The following is a 22,529-nucleotide window of genomic DNA, read 5'->3' on the forward strand; positions in this document are numbered from 1 at the left end:
GGAGATGGCAAGTTAGGGCCAAACTGGGAAGGTCCTTACAAAGTGGTTGGGTTAGCAGGCAAAGGGGCATATCACCTAGAAGACAAGGACGGCAAAGCAATCCCTAGGCCGTGGAACACGGCCAATCTCAAGTTGTTTTATTTTTAGCTTTTTCTCTTTCAAACATATGTAATTTTCTCTTTCCTCAATAAAATAATCAATTCTTTTTCAGCATGAGTTGTTCTTTGTAAAAGTTAGTTTTAGTGAAGATAGGAATATTGCAAGCCTTTTATTCTAAGTTAGCTAGAAAAAACTAACTTAGAGGTTGGCTGGAATAAACCAACACCCTTCCTAAGCCCAGGATAAGGATCCAGGCTGCAGGACGTTTGGTCGGAATAACCAAACATTGTTCTAAGTTAGCTGGAAAAAACTAACTTAGAGGTTGGCTGGATTAAACCAACTCTTCGTACTCTTCAGCCGAAGTATGGGTATGGCTGAAAAATAGTTGGCTGGAATAAACCAACACCCTTCCTAAGCCCAGGATAAGGATCCAGGCTGCAGGACGTTTGGTCGGAATAACCAAACATTGTTCTAAGTTGGCTGGAAAAAACTAACTTAGAGGTTGGCTGGATTAAACCAACTCTTCGTACTCTTCAGCTGAAGTATGGGTATGGCTGAAGAATGGTTGGCTGGATTAAACCAACTCTTTGTACTCTTCAGCCAAAGTATGGGTATGGCCGAAGAGTGGTTGGCTGGATTAAACCAACTCTTTGTACTCTTCAGCCGAAGTATGGGAATAACTGAAGAGTGGTTGGCTGGATTAAACCAACTCTTTGTACTCTTCAGCCGAAGTATGGGAATAACTGAAGAGTGGTTGGCTGGATTAAACCAACTCTTTGTACTCTTCAGCCGAAGTATGGGAATAGCTGAAGAGTGGTTGGCCAAACCAACTCTTTGAACTCTTCAGCCGAAGTATGGATATGACTGAAGAGTGGCTGGCTGGATTAAAACCAACTCTGAGTACTCCTTAGCCGAAGTAATTATATCGGCTAAGGAGTGGTTGGCTGGTAAGCATAAGTTAGTTCGGACAAGCAAAAACCGAGATAAACGTTGGACATAAAAAGATCAACTGCAAGCATACAAATCAAAACCGGAATAAAAGTTCAAACAAAATTTTCATTCATTGAAAAGCAAGTACAGAGGGGCATAGCCCGGTTACAAAGACAAAGGGTAACAAAAAAGAGAAAAAGTGCAAAATCAAGAGAAAAGATCTTCAATTTCGGCGTCAAAGGCAGCATCGGCATCAACATGAAGACCGGCATCAGGCGGGAGCTCATTCTCGGTCGCATGGGTAGTTTCGGTCGGAACCACGGTTTCACCTGGTTGTTCAACAGTCAGGTCTTCCACCGTGGGTTCTAGCCGAACTGACTGATCCACATCAACAACCGGAGTATCCTCAGAAGCAGAGTCTTCATCAGAGTCTGAGCCTTCAAGAAACTGCTGTTGCATGGCATTAGCATACTCCACAAGGGAGTTCGGTATAAAGTAGGCTAGAGGGTTGAAAACCTCGGTCTGTGGATCGTGACCGAGCTTCTCAACGGCTCCCCTCCAGCCGCACTTAAAGAACAGTTCCTTGGCGGCCTCACACTGTTTGACATATATATCCTTTGCCTTCTTAAAGCCTTTCTTTTCAGCTCCTTTGGCGCTCTCTTTCAGCTGGTTTATCTCGGTGTCTTTCTTCTTTTCAAGCTTTACCAGCTCGCGCAGGTACTTATCCTTCAGAGCAATGGCAGCCTTCTGCTTTTCGGCTTCGGCCGAACTAACCAGTCCGGTCAGTCTGCCGATCTCACCTTGTAGCTTGGCCATTTGCTTTCTGGCCTCCTCTAGCTCGGTTGCTTTTGCTTCAGCTTCTGCCGCGGCTTGCCTTGTTATTTTCCTAAGTTCCAGCACTTTCCTATGAGTGATTTGGTTTTTCTGAATGGCCTGACAAAGCAAAGATTTCCCTTTAGCCGAAGTAAAAGTTGAAAAAAGAAAGTAGACAGAGAGACGACCGAAGTCACTTACCAGAATCATGGATTTTGTCGTAGACCGAATGGCCTTCAGTTCGGTGTTCAGTTGTTTTTGGTGGTGCTCCATGTCTTTGGGGAGGCACACAATCTTGGCCAGGCTGAAGGCCAACTGATGGTCTTTTTCGGCAACAATCGAGTCTGAGGCTTGGATATCTCGGTTGTTGAAAGTAAGTTTCGGTGCCCAGCAACCGATCGTTCGGTCAGAGGGCTCCGGTTGGGGGCTCGGTGGTAAGCTCGGTGGAAGAGCAGGTTCTTCTTCATCAACCAAAGTTTGTTCGGTTTCGGCAGTCCGAGCTCGCTTAGTTCGGCGGGAAGAGGACGGCTGTTGAGAAGGGAGGGCCACAACAGCAGGCTGGGATTGGCTGGGTGGCGTTACTTCGGGCCTGGTTGTCTCGGTTAAAAGCGCCCTGACTCTATTCTTTTTTGCCATCTCTTCTTCAGCTGTCAGTGGGATCAGTCTAATCTCGGGCAAGGATGGGTCTAGTTCTGGGGCCTCTTCAAGAAGAAAGTCAGTTACTCTGGCCTTCCGGCGACCGCTATATCGGTAGGTCGGCTTGAATTGCAGCAATTTGGCCCAACTACGTTCAGGATATCGTAGTGCGGCTCGCAAAGTTGCAAGGTTTGAATAACTGTATAAAGAGTGAAGGTAGGCAAAATCTGCGAGAAAGAAAACTGTTAGTCCGGCTGAAACATCAAAAAGCCGAAGTAAAAAAAATACAAAGAAGAAGACCGAAGTTAAATTACCGGGCTCTCCTTTTTTCCAATTTATAGGTCGGCCAAGAATTTGGGCTTGAAAATCCTCAAAGTTCCTAGAGACCCAGAAAAAATCGTCGTCGTTTAAGTCTTTGTCCGGTGTATATTTTATTATCTTCTCTCGGCGGCGACGTATTCTAAGGTAATAAACCTATCCATCCTCTTTTGAGCCAATGGAATATTGATGGAAGATTTCGGCCAGGCCAAGGTTTAGTCCGGCTTGACGGTTTAGTTCGGCTATTCCCATAATGATGCGGTAGGAGTTAGTAGATAGTTGGGTTGGGCATAGTCTGGTTTGCCTAAGGAACTCGCAAATCAATGGCTGGACTGGAAACTGTAGTCTAGTTTTTATAATGGATAAAAGGGTGAAGGGGACGAAGCCTTCATTGTCCCAGGGAATGACCTCTTTTTCGGCCAAGACCAGATGGACGTCATCAGGTATTTGGTAGTCTTTCCTGAATTCGGCTAGGCCGCCCAGAGTATTTACTAGGTATCTATACTTCCCCATCTATCGTATAATTTACGAATAAGTTATATCGGTGCAAAAATTGTGCTCAGTAGCTCGGTTGAGCGCACGCAGGAGTGCCTGGGCAACCTAAGTCTGCAAAATAGAAAACACAAGGGTTAAGCACAGATCATTGGACCGTGCTACAAATTAAAAGCGAGGTATCTCGGCATATTGGCTTTGGAAACAGTTTTGTTACTTCGGGTCATCGTCTAGGGGCAGCTTTCTGAGTTCGGTCTAAAAAACTAAGAAAGCTGGTCCAGCCCCAAAGGCCTAAATCGGTTGAACTATGAGTTTTGTTACTTCGGTTGAGCCTCTAGGGGCAGCTTTCTGAGTTTGGTTTAGAAACTAGGAAAGCTGGCTTAGCCCCAAAGGCTTAGTTCGGTTGAAGACCAAGGTTCCTAATTTAATGCAGTCAAACTTCGTTCGGTGGGCTTATCTCGGCTAGAGTTATTCGGAGTTGATAACCTACTGAAACTACTGATTTCTGGAGTTCTGGTTCGGTTATTATCTAAACTGATCTACCTATATATAGGACAAACAGTATCCTAGTTCGGTTGCTACATGATTTTGGATTCAAGACTAGTTTTCTACAGAATAGGTCTTACATGCATGAGTTCTTCTAATATTTTTTCAAGAAAGTTCAAAAGCAAAAACAAAAATGAACAAGCATGTTTCACAAAAACATAGAAAGTAGAAAGAAGAAAAACAAAACAGGTTTTCTGAAGCTTACCAGGAGAAGGTGAAGCTGAAGGAGGGGAGCAACAGCACCAGCAAAGAACACGAGCTCAGGGAACTCAGAGGCTGGAGAAACAGAGGCACGAAGAGAGAAGAAGATGAATAGAGAAGGTGAGTGATTCAAAAGTGAAAGGGGTGTTTTGTGAAAAAGACGAAAGGCAAAAAAGCGGGAACTGTTCAAATTTTTCGCTGTACGAGGGCGGCGTGACAGCTGCCCACAGCGTATCAGAGCCTGCCACGTGTCAATGGAAAGTGAAGCGTTACAGTCACAGTGATTGAAGAGACGTTTTGACCAGACAAGCGGAACCCGGAGTAAAATAAGCTCGGATGGAGAGGCTAAACGATTTTTTAGTTCGGCTAGAAAGGCTTATAAACGTTAGCTCGGCTGGTCACTAGGTAATCCCAATCATGCTGTGCAGATGGAATTAAGGGGCAATTGAGAGGGTAATTTTTGAAAATTGGGCCGAGCTATGAGATGGACTTTATGGCCCAAAGTATGACGGACTGGGTAACAAGGGCCGAGAAGTTACTCCGGCCCAAGAGAAGTAAAGTTACTTCGGCTCGGGAATTGTAAAGCTACTTCGGTCTGGACAACTTGGAGTTAGTCCGGTCTCCGAGTTAGTCTGGTCTTGACGTATTCTGGATAGATCGGTCAGGACCTTGCTACTCGGTAGCTCGGTCCTGGCACACCATAGTCATACAAGGGAGAACCGAGATAAGGTGTAACGAGAGACAGAACCGAACCAATGATAGTTCGGCTTATTCGGCGGCTCTGCATAGCCGTGGGTACTTCGGTCAAATGATAGTTCGGCCGTGGTAAAAACCATCCCACTTGGTTTAAGCAGTGGGGGGTGTAAAAGGATAAGCATTATCCTTTAGGAGTATGAATCCTAGGAGGACTGTGCATGGAGGAATAAAAGTCTTACTAGGATTTGGCCACTCGAAACCTATAAAAGCTCACAAGCATCACCTTGGAGGAGGTAACATAACACAACATACAATTTTGCTTCCTGAATACATTGAGCTTTGTCTATTTGTCAAGTTTTCTGACTTAGGCATCGGAGAGGTTTCCGGCACACACCCGCCGGCTAGCCCACGTTTGTGTTTTCAGGTGACAAAGCGATGTCGTACGGAGGAGCGTGGACTTAGTCAACAGGATTATACGATGAGAATTATTTCTTTCCCGTACATATACGGTTTGGAAAAGGATAACTCACAATCGCTTGCCGTATGGTTTACGATTTGTGCGGATAGAGTTTGCGGATGTGCGGGCGGTTACGGACGGTTTGCGGATCGAACTTTTTTCTTTAAAAAATTATTTGAGCCTTATTTTTTTCCCATTTTATAAATATTTATTTTGGGTCATTTTCTCTTCATTTTCTAAAATGTTCCAACATTAATAATTAATGAATTAGAACTTATAAAATTAAAAACACAACAAGATCAATTCGTAACACAAACAAATCATTCAAAATCTTAAATTAAATCATAAACTAACACAAACATATATTTCAAAATCTTAAACCAGAACTCCATATTCATTAAGGAATTTAAAATTTCAAATCACACTTCATCGGAGACAAGTTTAGTTATGTAACAATAATAATATGACCAGTATTTATTCAGTTTCAATTGATATAATACTATTAGTAAATGTAATGCTAGAATAAATTCAAAGAATAAAATGGTGTTTTGTTTTGGACAAAAATATCTAGGTAAAACATAGGAATGAAATAAAATAAAAAAAATAAAAAAATAATTCTATATACACAACTTATATTGAGATTTACTAATTAAAAATAAAATGTCGTTTAAACAAGTATATTAAGGGTTGGTTTGGGATGTCCTAAAAAAGTGCACTTTTTGACTTATTGGTGGGTTTGGGTTGGATTTGGGTTGGGTTTGATGTGATGTGTTAGAGAGGTGATGTGATTTAAATAAGATGATGTGACTTAAATAAGATAGTGACTTTTTGACTTATTTAAACTATGAATGACATGACACTATGATGACACCTCACAACATTTTTTTTTCGTTAAAATATATATATATATAAATAATAATTTCTCGTAATGAAACATTTCTTCCCATGAAATAGTAACAGAGAGAAGAGAAGTCCCAGAGAGAGAGAGAGACAGAGTCGGAGAGAGAAAGTTCAATAATCAAACCAACCCAAACAAAATCCATATTTCTCTCTCAATCTCTCTCTATCCATTTTTATTTTTATTTTCTTTGTTTACTCTCTTTCTCTCTCTACTTGGACGTGTGCAAACAGGTCATGCTCTGCATCAAGAACCAGGTTCTTCTCCTTCTCACATCAAAAACTCAACATTTTAGATCATTGTTTCGAGCTTGTTTTGCTTCAATTTCATCGAATTGTATTTGATTTCTACGTGCTTTTTGAGCTTAAACTTTCTTTTTCTTTTTCTTTTTTCTTTTTTTCCTCTCTCTCTCTCTCTTTCTCTCTCTCTCTCTCTCTCTCTCTCTCTCTCTGTTTTCATGGTTATCACGCAATCTCCATCTTACTAATAACTGTTTTTTATTTGTAACAATTGTCTTGTTTTCCCTTTCCAATGATTTAAACTTCAATTTTATATCTGGGTTTTTTGTTTTTATTTTTATGATTTTCGTAGTTAAATGTAATTTTCTTCATAGATACAATTAGATACTATTAAGGATCTACAAAGAGAAAGGATTTAAATTAGGCTTTGTATTCTTGTGATTTGTACATTGTTTGCTCAGATTATTCGAAGATCGTGTTAATATTTATCTAATTGTTAGTTTTGTTTCATCCTCTTTGTTCTCTGTTTCGATTTTCTTGATTCAACATTCCTGGCTTTTATGATTGATTATTTTAATCATTCACCTCTCTCTCTCTCTCTCTCTCTCTCTCTCTCTCTCTATATATATATATATATAGATATATGTAGATAGATAGATAGTTGTGTATAAAATATTTGAATTAGTTTGTTTGGTGTTGATATGTCTTATCGAGTATTCTTTCAAATCACGAAAACAAACTCTTCATAAATAAAGTTGTATTAGGAATCTCCTACCCTGGCTGCCTTATTTTTAATATTTAATTTGAATAGTTAAACTAGCTGTTTACAGAGTCTTTGATTTCTTCATAATAGGCAATAATTTAATAGGATTGGAAAGAATTTTAATTCTCTTATTCAACAACCATGTTCAGAGTATTTGATACCAAGTTTGTTTGAAGATGACGTTTGATCTCTTCTTTTCTTTTTGTGTGCTCATAGATGATGTTTGAGATGTGCTTGAACATTTAGTAACATCCGACACATTTGTAATCTGGAAATCAAATTGATCAACCGAGAATTTGGGGGAAAATTGGGAAGTAAGAGTCATATTGTTTGGAGTCCATGAAAAGATATCGCGATGGGGTCGATGAACATGGAGAAGAGATGGGTATTTCCTCTTGTTATGAGCTCCCTTGTTTGCATTGTCATTTTTGCAACCACATTCAACATGGGTATTGTTTCGTCACTACGCACGATCAATTCACTCATCTCAATCCTCCCATCTCGCATTTCACTTAATCACAGTAGCCAACTTTTTGCTGAAGGCAAGGTTTTGCAAACTCCACCTCCTCTTTCTGAGCCATCTCTTCCTCGTTTCGCTTATCTAATTTCCGGGTCCAAAGGTGATCTGGAAAAACTCTGGAGGACTCTTCACACACTCTATCATCCATTGAACCAATACGTTGTCCATCTAGACCTAGAATCGCCTGCGGAGGAGAGGCTGGAGCTCGCTTCCCGTGTGGAAAGACACCCGATTTTTGCTAAGGTTGGGAATGTTCACATGATTACCAAAGCTAATATGGTGACTTATAGAGGACCGACCATGGTTGCGAATACGCTCCACGCGTGTGCCATTCTTTTGAAGAGAAGTAAGGATTGGGATTGGTTTATTAACCTCAGTGCCTCAGATTATCCTCTTGTGACACAAGATGGTTAGTCTCTCAGATTTATTTATTTTTATTCTTTTCTATAATGAACATTATTAGTTGAGAAGTACTTTATATTTTGTCCAAAGCTGCTTGATTTATTTAGGTGGTTGGTTGTGTTCAGATCTTCTTTACACTTTTTCTGATTTAAACCGAGAGATGAATTTCATCGAACACACAAGTCAACTAGGTTGGAAGGAGTAAGCTCGATCTCTCTCTCCCTCCTTAACTGTATGTTAGGAAACTACCAATATTGAATGTTAATACTTTTGGTTCTGTTTTATAGGGGTTTTAGAGCAATGCCTTTGATTGTAGATCCCGGGCTGTACCAGACAACAAAGCAAGATATATTTCCAGTCACACCAAGGAGAACTTTGCCAACCGCCTTTAAATTATTTACCGGTTAGTATTTTTACTTTCCATTATGTTAAGCTTTCTGTTAGTTTGATAGTAATGGGCATTGGAATTTTGATTCTTTCAACATAAAAAATGGATTGAAACTATGCAACTCTACATTAGAATCATTGGTGTTAGTTTAAGTTTCAATTAATCACGTCACTTTTTCTTACCTAAAACTTGTTGAATGTCAACTTTTTTTAGCTTTTCAGATAAATCAGATCTACTTCAAGGTGGAATTGCTTCGAGTCCAAGTGATATCTGACTAGGACATTTTAAAAGTTTTTTATTTTTATTTTTTAATATGTTGATTTTAGTAATGCACTTGGTTGTAATTTGTCCATGACCACCTATGCTAGAAAAAAAGTAGGAAATGTTGATATTGTTAGGTTGCTGTGCTGTGCTAATCATTCTCATAGTGACTCATCGTAAAAATAAAGATGTTAATCAATGAAATCATGCTACCGAAGAAAATTCAATCTTTAGCCACCCTAAGATGGAATAAGACTATGATTTTTGGTAAAAAATGAAACAGAACAATATACATATCATGATTATAAGGTCTAATTGCATTAGAACATGCATTCATGAAAGAAAAACCAAAGTAACAATTGCACTTTACACGCATTACTAAGATTTTGGAATCTAATTTATTTTCAAAATTTGTCGAACAACAATAACACGCCATCTAAATTTGTTTTCAGGTTCAGCGTGGATGATTCTCTCACGTTCATTCGTGGAATATGTTATATGGGGTTGGGATAACCTCCCAAGAGTCCTACTCATGTACTACACAAATTTTGTCTCCTCACCCGAAGGCTACTTTCAAACGGTCATATGCAACGTGCCTGAGTTTGTTCAAACCACGGTCAACCACGATATGCACTACATTTCTTGGGACAACCCTCCAAAACAACACCCACACACCCTCTCTACTAATGACACGGCCAATATGATCGCTAGTGGTGCCGCCTTTGCGCGTAAATTCAAGCATGACGACCCCGTTTTGGATATAATTGATAAGCAATTACTTGGCCGGAAAAATGGGAGCTTTACACGGGGTGGTTGGTGTGCCGGGAAGCCTCCATGTTCTAGAGTCGGGAATCCGACCAAGATTAAACCAGGCCCCGGAGCTCGAAGGCTTCGCAGTCTCATAGGTAGGCTACTTTTGTCGGCTAAATTTAGTCAAAACCAATGTAGTTAGATTTCATTGAAGCATTGTTGATTGTGGATGAATTAAAAGGCTAATGGAAAGTGTTAGTCTAATTGATCTACAAGCTCAAGAATTGATAGGAATGTTGTATCAAAGAGAGCTTTTTTTTCTTAGGCTTTCTTGTTTCTTTTCAATAATCCAGAGAAATCTTTGGGTTTGTTTATCTTTTTATCTCTCACATTTTGCTAGTTTCTATATTTCAGTTTGTGATTCTCTATTTTTGTTGTGTTTGTACCTATAGGCTTTGATTTAGCAATGCAAAATCAGATGAACAAGCCATGATTTAAAATGGAGTGACTATTAAGGCTGTGTTTATATTATGATTTTGATAAAGAATTTGCATAGAAAAAAGAAAAGACCAGAAAAAGAGAAAAAATCTATTTTGTTAACTTTCCTTTTCCTTTGCAAACCAATCTTGATACTATGGTCCAAACAAAGCCTAAATGAGACTTCAATAATTTCCTATTCTCTCCTACCTTCTTTCGCAGCCAAACTGGGCATAATTATTAATAAAGGATACAAAACTTGAAACAGAAAATAGTAACCCACCAAGACTCTTCCAGGGAAAAAAAACACAAGTAAAAAACAATAAATTTGAAACATTACATTTATTTTTGAAAATAATTCTAAACTGTATAATTTTACAAGAAATACAAGAATACTGCTGATTTTCATGCTTTTCTTGTATCCATACAAACATTTATCTATATTACATTTGATAATAAAAACAGATTATTCTGTCTTCCATGTTAACTTTCTAACGCCAAAATTTGTTTTTGTTGTCGACGACATTTTTCTCCTGGGGACTTTGCTTCTGTTTCCTTATATTTCTTTTCCTGATCGAATCATGAATGCTTCTAGTGGACTAGTGGACATTGACCATCACATTAAACCATCTCCAAAAGCTTGATGTTTCCCATGGAATTTGCAGCAACTAAGGTGGATGACAGACCACGCCAACACACGGATGAGATGAACTGTGCATTGTCACCCACGTCATCGCCTGAATGTGGATCTGTGCTACCAAACTTAAATGACAAAGCCGGCATTGGGAAAGCCTTATGGTAGATGAAAACCTGCACCATAAAAATGATATGACTTAGGAATTTATTTAATTTAACTAAGCAGGAAATCCTTGATAGAGCGAAATGGAGAAAAAAGATTCATATAGCCAATCCCACTTGATTAGGACACAAGGTTTAATTTGATTCGATTCTCTATTGAAATAAGTTTAACGTATTGACAAATTAACCAGTCAAGCACTCTTTAACCAAGTCAAGTTCAAAACAATCCTGTGGACCAGTTCAAACAAACCCATGTCAACATGACCTAGCTCAAACCATGCTTCAGAATAAATTAGGGTAAATTACACTTAGTACCACTGCATTTTCACCAGAATCTCACTTTAGTCCTTTCACTTTCAATTGTAACAATCAACACCTACATTTTAAATCAAGTTTCAATCTCACCCTACCGTCCCTATACCATCTACCATTAATAGAGCTAATAGAAATTGAAAGTGGAAAGACTAAAGTGAGATTTTGATGAAAATATAAAGACTAAAATGAGATTTTAGTAAAACTATATGTAATGGTGATAATGAAACAATAAAAATGTCATATATGTTTCCAATGATAAGTTCCATCAACTTTTTTAACAATAAATGAATGAAAGGATGATATTCCAACTTGACTTAACATGTACGGGTTGACTGTTACAATTGAAAGTGGAGAGACTAAAGTGATATTTGGTAAAAGTGTAGGGGTACTAAGTGTAATTAACCCATTTAATTTCCACCAGGTGAGCTCAAGCATCTTGGTATAATCAAAAGAGGCCTTCCAATGGTTGCTAGAGTCGGATAAAAAATAGCCTGGTCAGTAAGGGAGGTGTTTGTTTGGTGGGATTAGGCATGGAATTAGGCATGGGATTGTACTCCATGTCAAACAAAGTGGATAGTCTAATGTTTGGTTGGAAAAGTGAAGGCCGAACTAATAGTCCGGTCGAACTAATGATCTCTCATATATGGGATAACTCAATCCAAATATATATATATATATATATATCTTCTTCTTTTTTTGGTGGGGGCGGGGCGGGGGGGAATAGAAATGGGCGGACTGAGCCAACCTCCGGATTAGCTAGTTAAATGACAAAATTAACTCTCAAGTATATATAAAATTTAGGGCAAACTCCACTTTATCCCCCTGGTTTACCCCCTAACGTTTGAAAATCACCACATAACCCCTCCTGTGGTTACTAGATTGAATTTCACAGTTAGCATTTCCATCTAACATAACAGTCCGTGCATGACACGCACCTAATATGCAAATGGGCATGGAAATATGAATTTCCCTCCGAATTAAATGACTAAAATACCCTCATCTTCATCATCAATTTCCAAAACCTACCCTCATCTTCATCATCAATATCCAGATCGTAAACCTCTACTCAGGGGAAGGAAAAAAAAAAAAAAAAGGTGAAAGGACTATTAAATCTATAAATAAATAAATAAAAAACACAAAAGAAAATACATAATCTTTTTAACTTAATTTTCATATAATTATATTTTACAGATGCTGACATTCGTGAAATCACAACACAGATCAAGGAAAATAAAATCAACATACTAGCAAACCAAACCAAACACAACACCAAACCAGATCTGGTAAAGATATACTTTTTCTTAGAGATCATGAATCCGAAGCATCTAAGAGATACAACTGGCCTTAGGCCCCAAGATCCGATTAATGCCATTCCGATTATAGAGCTCGTAATCGAACCCTTCTGGTACTTTGATCTCCTTGTTCAGATCTCCATCCTGGATGATGAGATGGTAGAGATCTCCTTCTTCTCAACCTCACAAAAAAAAACAAAAAACCCCACATGTTCTTCTCTTTGATGTGCCTGTATAGGTGCACCACAAATGACTTCACCGAGTCCGGCACCACATTTGGGTCGTAGCTCAGAGAGTCCGACACTTGGAGTAGCCGGCGGTGCCGCCGTAGTCATACACACTGTAAACAAAGCAGCCTATCTTCTTCATTTTTCAAAACACAAAATAATTTTCTTTATCTCTCCTTCATTCTCTCTCTTTCCTTTGTATATGAGCTGAGTGTAATCTTCACTCAATCATTCCTCCTTTCTGTGATTTCAAATTACAATATCCATCCGTGATTTCAAAATTCAAATTACAGTATCCGAATTTGAATCGATTTATCGATGAATTTGTATCTGAATCGATCTCAATGTTCATAGATTTGTATGTAATATTTATGTGTTGATTTAATTGGTTTGTTTGATTGATTAATTGGTTTGTTTCAAATTACACCACTGCATATATATATATATATATATATATTGCCATAAACAATCTTCACAATTTATTCTGTAATGCTCACTAAATTCCAACCAAGAAAAAAAGTGAATAATTGGTTTGAACTTTGAACTTGAAGGCAAATTGAACATTAATTAAATTATTTTTTGATAGAAATTATGTTCTTTAAATTAATTTGTTAAATCAAAACTTTAAATTAATTTGTTAAATCAAATCCCTAATTTCATATATCGAAACCCTAAGTTCTCTCCCTTGCTCTTTTCAAATGCACAACTGTTGAATGAGAAATACTAAACAAAGGTTATATATACAAGGATAAAATAGTCTTTTTACTTTTGATATTAACGGTGTTAACTGTGCAAAGCAATCCAGTAGCCACAGGGCGAGTTATGTAGTGATTTCCAAACATCAGGGGGTAAACCACACGTGGCCCAAACCACAAGGGATAAAGTGAAGTTTGCCCTAAAATTTGTTTCTTTCATTTTTTTATTCTTTTTTAAACATGTTGAATTTTTTTAAACATATGTAAATTAATCTCTTTTTTTTATCAGCAACAAAAAGATAAATTTTATTAAGGCCCAAGGCCAAAGAGGAGAGGATAAGGCATCCTCCACAAAGAAAAAGAAAAAATACATCCAAAAAGACAACCACACCAAAAGACAACCAAAACTACACAACTATACAGCACAAACCGACACCCAATTTGAAGCAATCAAAAAAAGAGGAATCCCTCGGAACACAGGACTTGCCGAGGCCCAAAAAGACGCCAAATAACACACTATCCCATAAATAATCTATATCCCTAGATCCTCCTTCAAAAATACGCCCATTCCTCTCCAACCAAATGACCCAGGAGATTGCAACATATGTAACAACATATGTAAATTAATCTCATGATATATAATAGTCTTCTCTCACTTTTTTTTTTTCCTTTTTCTTTTTTGTATTAGCAAAATCATAAATGAAAATATACTTCTAATGTCGTATTTAAATAAAATTAAAAGTGGTCTTTGTAAAATAAAATAAAATATATTTCAAATAAAATAAAATAAAATGTACTTAAACAAGATACTTCATAATTTTCAAATTAAACATGAAATTCACTAAAATAGTCATTTCTAGGCATTTAATCCCATAAAAAAACAAACATGGGATACACATAATTTCCAGCTAAATAGTCCAAAGACTATGGGTGTGTTTGGTTTGGTTTTGGGAGATAAATTTTCAAAAAAAAAATTGGGAAAAGAGTTTAGAAATTTTTTTGGTTTGTTTGGTTGTATATTTTGGAAATAGTTTTGAAGTATGAGAGTTTGGGATGATTTGATATTTTGTTGTAGTTGAGTAGATGTGTGTGAAAAAAAAAAGTGATTAATTGATGGGTAGGAGAAAGAAAGTAATTTTGAAAAAAAAATTTCCAAAATCACTAAATCAAACAAAATTTTAAAAAAATTTCTCCAAAATTTGTTTCTCAAAAACAAACCAAATAAGGCTTATATATCCCAGGACTATTAGTCCGTTGCATTACAATTTCCCCTATCCAGGCCATCCAAACAAACAAGGCCTAGCTTATTCAATAATGTCTCTTGGCGGTACCAACGATGGTAGAATTGGGATATAGGGCAGGAGAGGGCTACTGCCATCCTATAGACCATCACTATTGGACCAAGGAAAGGGCAGCCTTGCCTTTACTAAACTTGGTCTCAAATTTAGCTTTAGGTTCTGATATCATATAGATAGTCTCTATAGACAAAATTCTCTTAATCAAGTTCGACAAACAGGTAACACAAAATAGATTTTACCACACCACATACTAAAGTAATTTCATTAAGCTAAGCAAATGTAAGTTCCTGTTTGCATATTCAATAAAAATGCTACATGATGAATGAAGTACCTCATTCGTTTCCGAGCCTGTAGCAATGTATCCTTCAGAAACAGATAAACCCACAAAGTTCTGAAACAGGGTAAAATGCATCAGCAGTAAAAAATAAATAAATAAACTGTCAAGGATAGACAGATTTTCACAAGGAAATATATATGCAATATTTGCAGATGACCAAAATCATATGAATGAAGAATTTTATCAAGAGTTTGCTGGTCTGTCCTTAGCAATGTATAAATACCAAAGACCAGATTTAATAATCAGCTGAACAATTAACATTATTTGCCATTAACATCTACATGCTAATTCACTAACCATCCTTTTCTTCTTTAGTGGAATGATTCGGTGAAAACCAGGACAGTTGCTGAAAAAAGTGTACATGGCCTAATTCTGGCCAATCTGATGAACTACAAAATTCTAGCTATCATCCTTTCTCTTTCATGATAAGCAAAATTCTAACTACCATCATCTTAGGAGGATTGCAAAAAAAATTCATTCGTTTATACACCACAATCTATGATGAAATATCAAGAGGAGCAAGAAACAAATTTACTTCAATGAATGTTCCAAAAAGTCCAACATGAACAAAATTCATCCCAACATCAATGCAACGCAAGAAGAATTGGCGGGGAATCCCAGCTAGTTAATATAGTCGACTACTGGAAGTCTTTCCCCATAAATAAGAGAGTTTCATAAGCTCACCCCTTATTGCTAGCAATTTTGTTCTCAGCTAAGCTTGACTGCTTCAAATTGCTTTTATAAGCAAATTGGGTTCTAATGCTAATCTTGACTGCTTCAAATTACATATATAAGCACATTGAATATTCACGCACATGGAATATGACGGCACTCGCAACCCATGTCATGAAAAAGAAGGAAAAAAAATTACCTTCACATTTGTGTGGCCTGTGAATGACTGAAGAGGACAGTCAAGAACCCGGGCTGTGCACATTGACAAATCCCAAAGCTTCATCGTGTTATCCGTGGATGAAGAAACAAGATTTGTTGAATCTATGAACTTTACATAGCTCACGGTTTTGTTGTGTCCAATTAATGTGCACAATGGCACTTTTGAGTTACGAAGATCATAGTAATAAATCTTATGATCTGCTGAACCAAATGCAAGGGTACGGCCAGAATCAACAGCAAACTGAACACAGCAGACATTGGCCTTCGATTTGATGGTACCAACACTAATGCCCTGCAGTAGCAATCCATGTAAGAGAAACATGTTACACATCCTGAATGTTTTAATTTAACTTTTTGTAAGTCTTATCACACATCCAGAATTAAATCTACACAGCAATGGTAACTAGATGACTCCACTACATTTAGGGGTGGTTTGGGATGTTCTAAATAAGTGCACTTTTTGACTTTTTATATAAAAAAATGTGTAGAGAGAAGATGTTGATTGATGTGACCCAAATAAGTGTATGTATGCAAAAAAAAGTGCCCTTTTTTAGTGCATGCCAAACACCTACTTAGTTTCAAAGCGAGACATCCACCAAGTGCAAACATAGAATTGCCTGATTGATACTCCAGAGCTTAACAGAACCATCATCACTCCCGCTGGCCAACATTGTTGGATCCGCTAATGAGAAGTCAACAGACCACACACGGCTTTCATGCTCTCTCATTTCCATAAATACTTGACTTCTTGTAACATCCCATACCTGAAGATGTTAAGATAAACTGCTTATTGTCATCATGAGTTATAGCAACCGTACATGTGAATGAGAGATAAGGCTTGACCTACCTGTACCACACCTTCAAAGTTGCTTGAAGCAATCTGGCTTTTGATATAACTATTCCAACATATATTGCTTAGCTTCGACCTACTGGTCAATTCAACTACAGGATAGTGGATATCTTGATCTTCATTTATAATTGTGTCATATTCAAATATTTTGATCTTCTTATTCACACCAGCTGTCGCAAAAAATTCTCCATCTCGATCAAAACTCAGAGAACATACTAGATTGGAAGAATTCAAAAGATCCCCTTGCTTCAAGTCAGCCTTAACTTTTAATTTACTGAAAGAAAGATACTTGCACAAACCCTCAAGGAATGAATTTATCCATCCACTTTCTCTTGCCTCGCTATACTGATCTTTCAAGGGTAAATTAGTCACGGAACTTTTTCCAGTTGCAACAATGGACCCTCTACCATCACTACTTATTGGAAAATGCCGCGTTAATGATTTCCCTGATGACTTTATAGCCCTGTGTCTAGTAAAAAAATAAGCAGACTCTAGTTTCTTAAAATTCTTCATCAGTCGTGAGCTTTTCAAGATAATACTTCCTTGATTTTCAGCAGGCATCTCTGAGTTCTGATCTTCAAGTAGATGTTCACTAGATTCCTCTGAATTGTGATTCTGAAGCCCTGGTCTGTTTCTCTTTCTAGACCCTGAGCAACCAGATTTTTCAATTTCAACAACTTCCACTGAAGGGAGATCAGAAACAGAATCCTTCCCTATTTCTGGACATGAGCCTCCTTTTCTCCAAAGAATTGATTGCTGCTTTGTAACTTCTTCTATATCAGAAGATAGAAAGGAAATGGTATCTTGAAAATTATTTTTAGATTCTTGCTTTCTTTGTTGTATCTGCAAAAGAAATTCCAGCAACAACTCCTGCTCTTCCATACTCTCCCGAAACTCTATTGCTCCTTTGCGTTCTTCTATGTTGTATCTTGGCTCATTCAGAAACTCGCTTTGCAACAACTCACTGTTATACATGGTAAGAGAAAATAAGTGCAAGAAAATTTTTCTTAGGGATGACAAAATCACAAAAGATATAACAAGCTTAAGTGCAACACTCAAAGTTAAACAGCTCAAGATTTTTGTCATAATTTTTTCTATATAACAATTGGCACTTCAATCGACAGATGTCTTACTTCATACATGTTTCCCTGCCAATAATAATTTAATTATTCTCAATAGAACTTTTGTTATTATTAATCTAACTGAGAACATTATTTTGAAGGATAGACAATTAGACATCTATCACTTAGGTCACACACGTACTAAAAAAATCCCAAAATATATATCCAAAATTTGCAACTCAATATTGTATACCATTTGCTGACACTCTTTATACCCCAACGCCAGTGACAGTGATCCACAAATGATAATCTCAAAGATATAAAATCTATATCCATGCTTCCAGCACCCCACCTCAGGGAGGCCAACATTTGGAAAAGGTTTTCTTCTTTCATAGTTGCAAAAACATTCTACATGGGTCATAATTGTCCAGGTAACAGCAACCACCAAAAATAAAAAAAATTAAAACATGTTCCTCCTAGGTATAGATATGTCAAACCTATCTTCTGGCTCCGAACTGCAAATGAATGAACAAAAAAGAGGTCAACTTTAACACCCCCTAGCATGGCAAGTGCACCCCCAATGTCTTGTCTTGGAAATATACTACTAGTCCTGCAACACCACACAAGCCACAATGCAGAAAATGCCTACTACTGTGGGTAAGCAAATATGATCAGGGAATAAACTTAAAAGCAATTGGCATGTACGGTGTTAAGTCAACAATTGTCCCAAAAGCTTAAGTTGTTAGAAATGGGCAAACAATGTATATCCAGTTATCTAACATCCTTCCTTACGTGGGCCTTGCATGTGGAGATCCAAACATTTATACATAGAGAGAAGCAAGAATGCAAATTGACGTTGAGACCGAATGCAAATGGAGAGACTTGAACCCAAGATCTCCCGAATCTGAGCTTTGATGCCATGATAAGTCACCAATTGTCCCCAAAGCTTAGGCTGTTAGGAAATGGGCTCAACAATATATATCAAGTTATCTAACAAATGGAACATAAAGATGAAATGGCATACATAAATGGGATGTTGTGAGGAGTTACCTCATTTTCGGCCGACTACTTGGGTCTGGATGCAGTAACCATAAGCAAAATGAAGCTTCTCTGGGACACTTCAGTAGCAACTGAGGAGGAAGAACACGGTGCCTCAGACTAGACATAGTTGAACTCTTTTCTTCTGCCGAGCTAAATGTACAGAATAACTGCTCATAAATCAAACATTCACACAGCTAAGCAGGAAGGGAAAACACAACAACAGCTCTATGTATATAGTTTCATAATTACTAAAAACAAAGAAGAAGAACAAAAACGTAAAGGATGAATACATGATCCAATTTAGAGTAGTTGTAAATGGAGAACAGCATCTAGAGTACAGACCTCAAAAAGGAAGACCCCTAATCGATAAATATCAGAAGCACAAGAACTTGGAGCACCGCTAACCTCTTCTGGACTGGAGTACCAATCGGTTTCCATAATCAATATCTGTTTCATGGGAAAGGGATGCTTCTTTTCTTCTGCTTGTTCAACATTACTGCCTACTTCTGATGGATTATGGGTCGGGTAGACTGAACTTGACTGCAAACAACTTGTTTCAGATACCATGCGGGAAGCATATGACAGATTTATCTCGAGTTCAGAATTTTCTGTTCCAAACTGACTTCTCTGTCGATGCAAGTCACGGGAAAAAGGTGAAGATGATCCTTTGAACTCCGCCGTTTGGCTGTTTGACCCATCCTCCAAGGAATCTGAACCAGAATCCAAACAAGATACAGACTCAATAAAAGAGACATGGTTGAAAGAAGTCGTGAAAAAGCGGGAAGGCCGCACATTATGAACAACAATTCCTTGTGAATGTGCTAGGTTAACAATATCTACTATTTGTGTAAATATGAGCAAGCATTCAACGGCATCAACTGATCGTTCAGGGTTATCCAACCATTGTCTCAAGCTAACATCACTCCATTCTAGGGTACGAATAGCTGGGTCCACCGTTAGCTCATCCTCACAAACTCCAGACAGACTAGTGGGGATTTTGTGAAGATCTCTGTGAGCCAACACAACCCTATCCCTCTCCTTTCTCCCTGGTACAAACCCAGAATCATGTGATGCATCACCGAAGGACCTGATTCTGCCGGCACGGAACAGTCCTGGGTTTCTATCCGAGACTGCAGAAGCATTGAAACCCCTAGAACTACCAGACTGTTGCCAACCAGGCTCTGAGGAACCGTCCATTGTCATCCACCAATAGCCGCATGAAGTATAGCATATACAAAACCTAGAAATGGAGGAATTTTTCTACTACTTCTACTACATTCCCTCACTACCTCCACCACCATCATTTTGAATAAATAATCACACCTTAGTCACACGCAGATAGAGTACCCATCGACCCATCAAGTTCAGAAACTCTTTTCAAGTAGAAACAGTTTCCTGCTGGGCAGAAAGCACATACAGATGAGAACTGGGCACGCTGTTTTAAGCATAAATAACACAAACAGCACCATCAACAGAAACCCATCAAAGAAAATCAAGTAAATTATCAAAAAGATAAAAATTACAGATTCAAATAACCCCAAAGACACACTTAAGATAAGAACATCATATGTACATAAACATATAGACACCAATAAATGCATCCATAATTAGACACAGAAATGCATACATACCTACAAATACAGGCAAGCACAAGCATAAAGAGAAGAGAATAGGACAGAAGGTGAGGGGTTTTGGAAGGGTAATAGGTACCCGTAGGTATACCACTATGAGAAGAGCTGTGCTGCTGTTTCTGCTACACCAACCAGCAAGCAAAGAGAACCACACATCAAAACTTTAATTGCAACAGAAAGAGTGAGCTTTCCCCACAAGGGAAGCACCTCAGCCTCATAAATTCCCTGAATTTTCTTTCTTCAATAGTGAACCAAAAAAGAAAGAAAGCAAAAACAATAAAGCAATAAACAAAAGGAAAAAAATTGAGACCCATAAAAAAATCTTGCCTAATTTTACCTTTAATGACATAATAAATTGACTGTCAACCTTCAATTTATCATAAATTTAACCATATAATGTCCAACCCGCATTTAAAATTGTAAGTCTCTAGCATTTTTTATAAACAAAATCACTCCATAACGGGTTGACTTTGTGGTCAAAGCTTGGAGCATGTGTGTGCTCGCTCTAAGCATATTCAAAACCTCATAAGAGCAAATAATTTCTTGAGATTATTCCATAAGGTTTGTCTTTACTTTAATTAGGTCCCACAAGAAAACGGTGAAATTGGTCCCGGATTAGTTGGCTAAATGGGCCGAATATCAAGTTATCATAAATAAATAAAACACAGACCATTTAAATAATTTCTTGACACCATTCCATGCGGGGGTTTGCCTGGCTTTAATTGCACTCCGCAAGTGTATGGATGGTGGAATTGATTCTCGGATTAGTAGGTCAAGTAGACAGACTACCGAGTTATAAAAAAATAAATAAATAACCCAGACCATTTAAAATGCTGTCAAAGCTCAAATCCCTTAGATCGCATTTGGTAGAGTTTTAAAATTATGATTTTAGAATAGAGTTGTATTTTGAATTTAAAAAAAATTCTGAGAGACGTCCTGGAGTATGATCGGATAGACGTGTTTTCAACAGTGGTGCGAAATCATTTTTTAAGGCTCTCACCAAATACCACACAAAACCAATGAGTGGAATTAGAATTTCAGAGCTCTACCAAACAGAGCTGTATTTTCATTTGGAACCCACGGACCTTTCCAACCCACTCGTCCCCGTATGTACGTGGCTCAACTATGTCCTCTAACCTCCTCTGAAAGCAAGGGCAAACGGTAAATTTGAACACCCAATGAAAAGATTATCAACACATGACAAGGTGTTTCTTCAAGTGTTTTTTTATTGTTTTTTAATTTTTTAACAATAACTTCAACAAGTTCCAAATATTAAATTAATCAACAACCAAACAAAGTTATGTTAAATTAATCTAAACAAAGTTATTATGTCTACTTACCTTTGAATCTTCGTGAAGCTCGATCCAATCCACAGATTCTTTGTCCAATTGAAAAACCCTAATAACTGTGCATTGAAAAGAGGGCAAAAACTATTATCATATTTTCAGATTAAGAAAATGAAGAGAAAAAAGTACATTTGGGGCTTCAGAATCACCTTTATAAGCTGGAAAAGTGCGGGAAAATGAAAAAATGAAAGAAAATAATGGAGGAAAAAAATTGATTTTTGTAATCGAAAAAAGGTTCTGCGAACTTGTCAATCAAATTCAGATCATTTGCCAAGAGAGAAAGTTGAAGAACAATCACTTTTCCAGATCGTGATTCGATTTAAACCCTAGAATTCCGAAATCGAAGACAGAGATTGACTCGTTGATTACATTACCAGTTTAATAAACCCTAAAAAAAAAAATAGCGAGAGAGATAGTTGTGATACCACCGGGGGGTGGTGGCCGCGTAGCGGCGAAGGCATCCTCTTTATAGGTGAGACCTGATTTTTGGGTGCGAAATGTTGGTAATTTTAGGGGCGTAAAAATGGTCGGCTATTCGCGGCTGGTCCGAAGTTCGCCTATCGTCCGGGACTGACTCAGCCGTTTAGACCTGTTTGGGCTTAGACTTAAGCTCAGTCTGAGTTTCCGGACTTGGGTTTGGTCTATCCTTTTGAAGCCCGGCTCTGCCCGTGGACCTGACCCTTTTAAGGATCGGCCCGGCCGAGACCTAGTATATTTTTTTGAGAAATAATAAAATTTTGGTGGAAAAAAATTTAAAAGAATAAAAAAATTGGTCAAGTCTGCCTAAGCCCGAGGCCAAGCCCAGGCCCACCGGGCCAGCTCGAGGCTCAGCCCGTCTAAGGCCCGAATACCCCTATACTT

At 37.8% G+C, this 22,529-nt stretch overlaps 2 protein-coding genes across 32 annotated transcripts; one reads left to right on the forward strand and one right to left on the reverse strand.

Annotated features, from left to right (window-relative positions):
• Nucleotides 1–6,113: 6,113 nt before the first annotated feature.
• Nucleotides 6,114–9,783, forward strand: LOC114275757 (beta-glucuronosyltransferase GlcAT14B). The gene is made up of 5 exons (XM_028217760.2): nucleotides 6,114–6,343; nucleotides 7,305–8,017; nucleotides 8,136–8,211; nucleotides 8,298–8,413; nucleotides 9,112–9,783. Exons 2-5 carry the CDS (start codon nucleotides 7,444–7,446, stop codon nucleotides 9,609–9,611), a joined length of 1,266 nt encoding a protein of 421 aa, XP_028073561.2. The 5' UTR covers nucleotides 6,114–6,343; nucleotides 7,305–7,443; the 3' UTR covers nucleotides 9,612–9,783.
• A 418-nt stretch (nucleotides 9,784–10,201) lies between these two features.
• On the reverse strand, nucleotides 10,202–22,206 carry LOC114275743 (protein SPA1-RELATED 3). Of its 31 annotated transcripts, none has more exons than XR_014336446.1 (10): nucleotides 22,043–22,206; nucleotides 21,663–21,727; nucleotides 20,402–20,560; nucleotides 19,034–20,086; nucleotides 18,701–18,858; nucleotides 16,587–17,553; nucleotides 16,312–16,503; nucleotides 15,720–16,031; nucleotides 14,843–14,902; nucleotides 10,202–10,696 (listed from the first exon to the last, which is right to left on the reverse strand). XR_014336446.1 is itself a non-coding variant. In XM_082879899.1 (10 exons), the coding sequence occupies exons 4-10, from the start codon at nucleotides 19,892–19,894 to the stop codon at nucleotides 10,508–10,510; spliced, it is 2,694 nt and encodes an 897-aa protein (XP_082736025.1). In that variant the 5' UTR covers nucleotides 19,895–20,086; nucleotides 20,402–20,547; nucleotides 21,663–21,727; nucleotides 22,043–22,205; the 3' UTR covers nucleotides 10,202–10,507. The 31 variants fall into 31 exon arrangements, 23 of the variants coding, with proteins under 23 accessions (XP_082736025.1, XP_082736039.1, XP_082736035.1 ...); XR_014336449.1 differs by having other exon boundaries at nucleotides 19,034–20,089; nucleotides 22,043–22,205; XR_014336445.1 differs by having other exon boundaries at nucleotides 19,034–20,126; nucleotides 22,043–22,205.
• Nucleotides 22,207–22,529: the final 323 nt, after the last annotated feature.

This window comes from Camellia sinensis, chromosome 7 (genome assembly GCF_055761805.1).
Source record: "Camellia sinensis isolate YWXY chromosome 7, ASM5576180v1, whole genome shotgun sequence".
In the NCBI taxonomy this organism is placed as follows: Eukaryota; Viridiplantae; Streptophyta; class Magnoliopsida; order Ericales; family Theaceae; genus Camellia; species Camellia sinensis.

Excerpts from the sequence above, each read along its gene's own strand:
- LOC114275757 (XM_028217760.2), top strand. The coding sequence starts at position 7,444 with ATGGGGTCGATGAACATGGAGAAGAGATGGGTATTTCCTCTTGTTATG. Across the intron at positions 8,018-8,135 it reads TCCTCTTGTGACACAAGATG|ATCTTCTTTACACTTTTTCT; the intron begins GTTAGTCTCTCA and ends GGTTGTGTTCAG. Across the intron at positions 8,212-8,297 it reads AGTCAACTAGGTTGGAAGGA|GGGTTTTAGAGCAATGCCTT; the intron begins GTAAGCTCGATC and ends TCTGTTTTATAG.
- LOC114275743 (XM_082879899.1), bottom strand. The coding sequence starts at position 19,894 with ATGACAATGGACGGTTCCTCAGAGCCTGGTTGGCAACAGTCTGGTAGT. Across the intron at positions 18,859-19,033 it reads TAGGGGTCTTCCTTTTTGAG|TTATTCTGTACATTTAGCTC; the intron begins GTCTGTACTCTA and ends ATTTATGAGCAG. Across the intron at positions 16,504-16,586 it reads ACTTTGAAGGTGTGGTACAG|GTATGGGATGTTACAAGAAG; the intron begins GTAGGTCAAGCC and ends TAACATCTTCAG.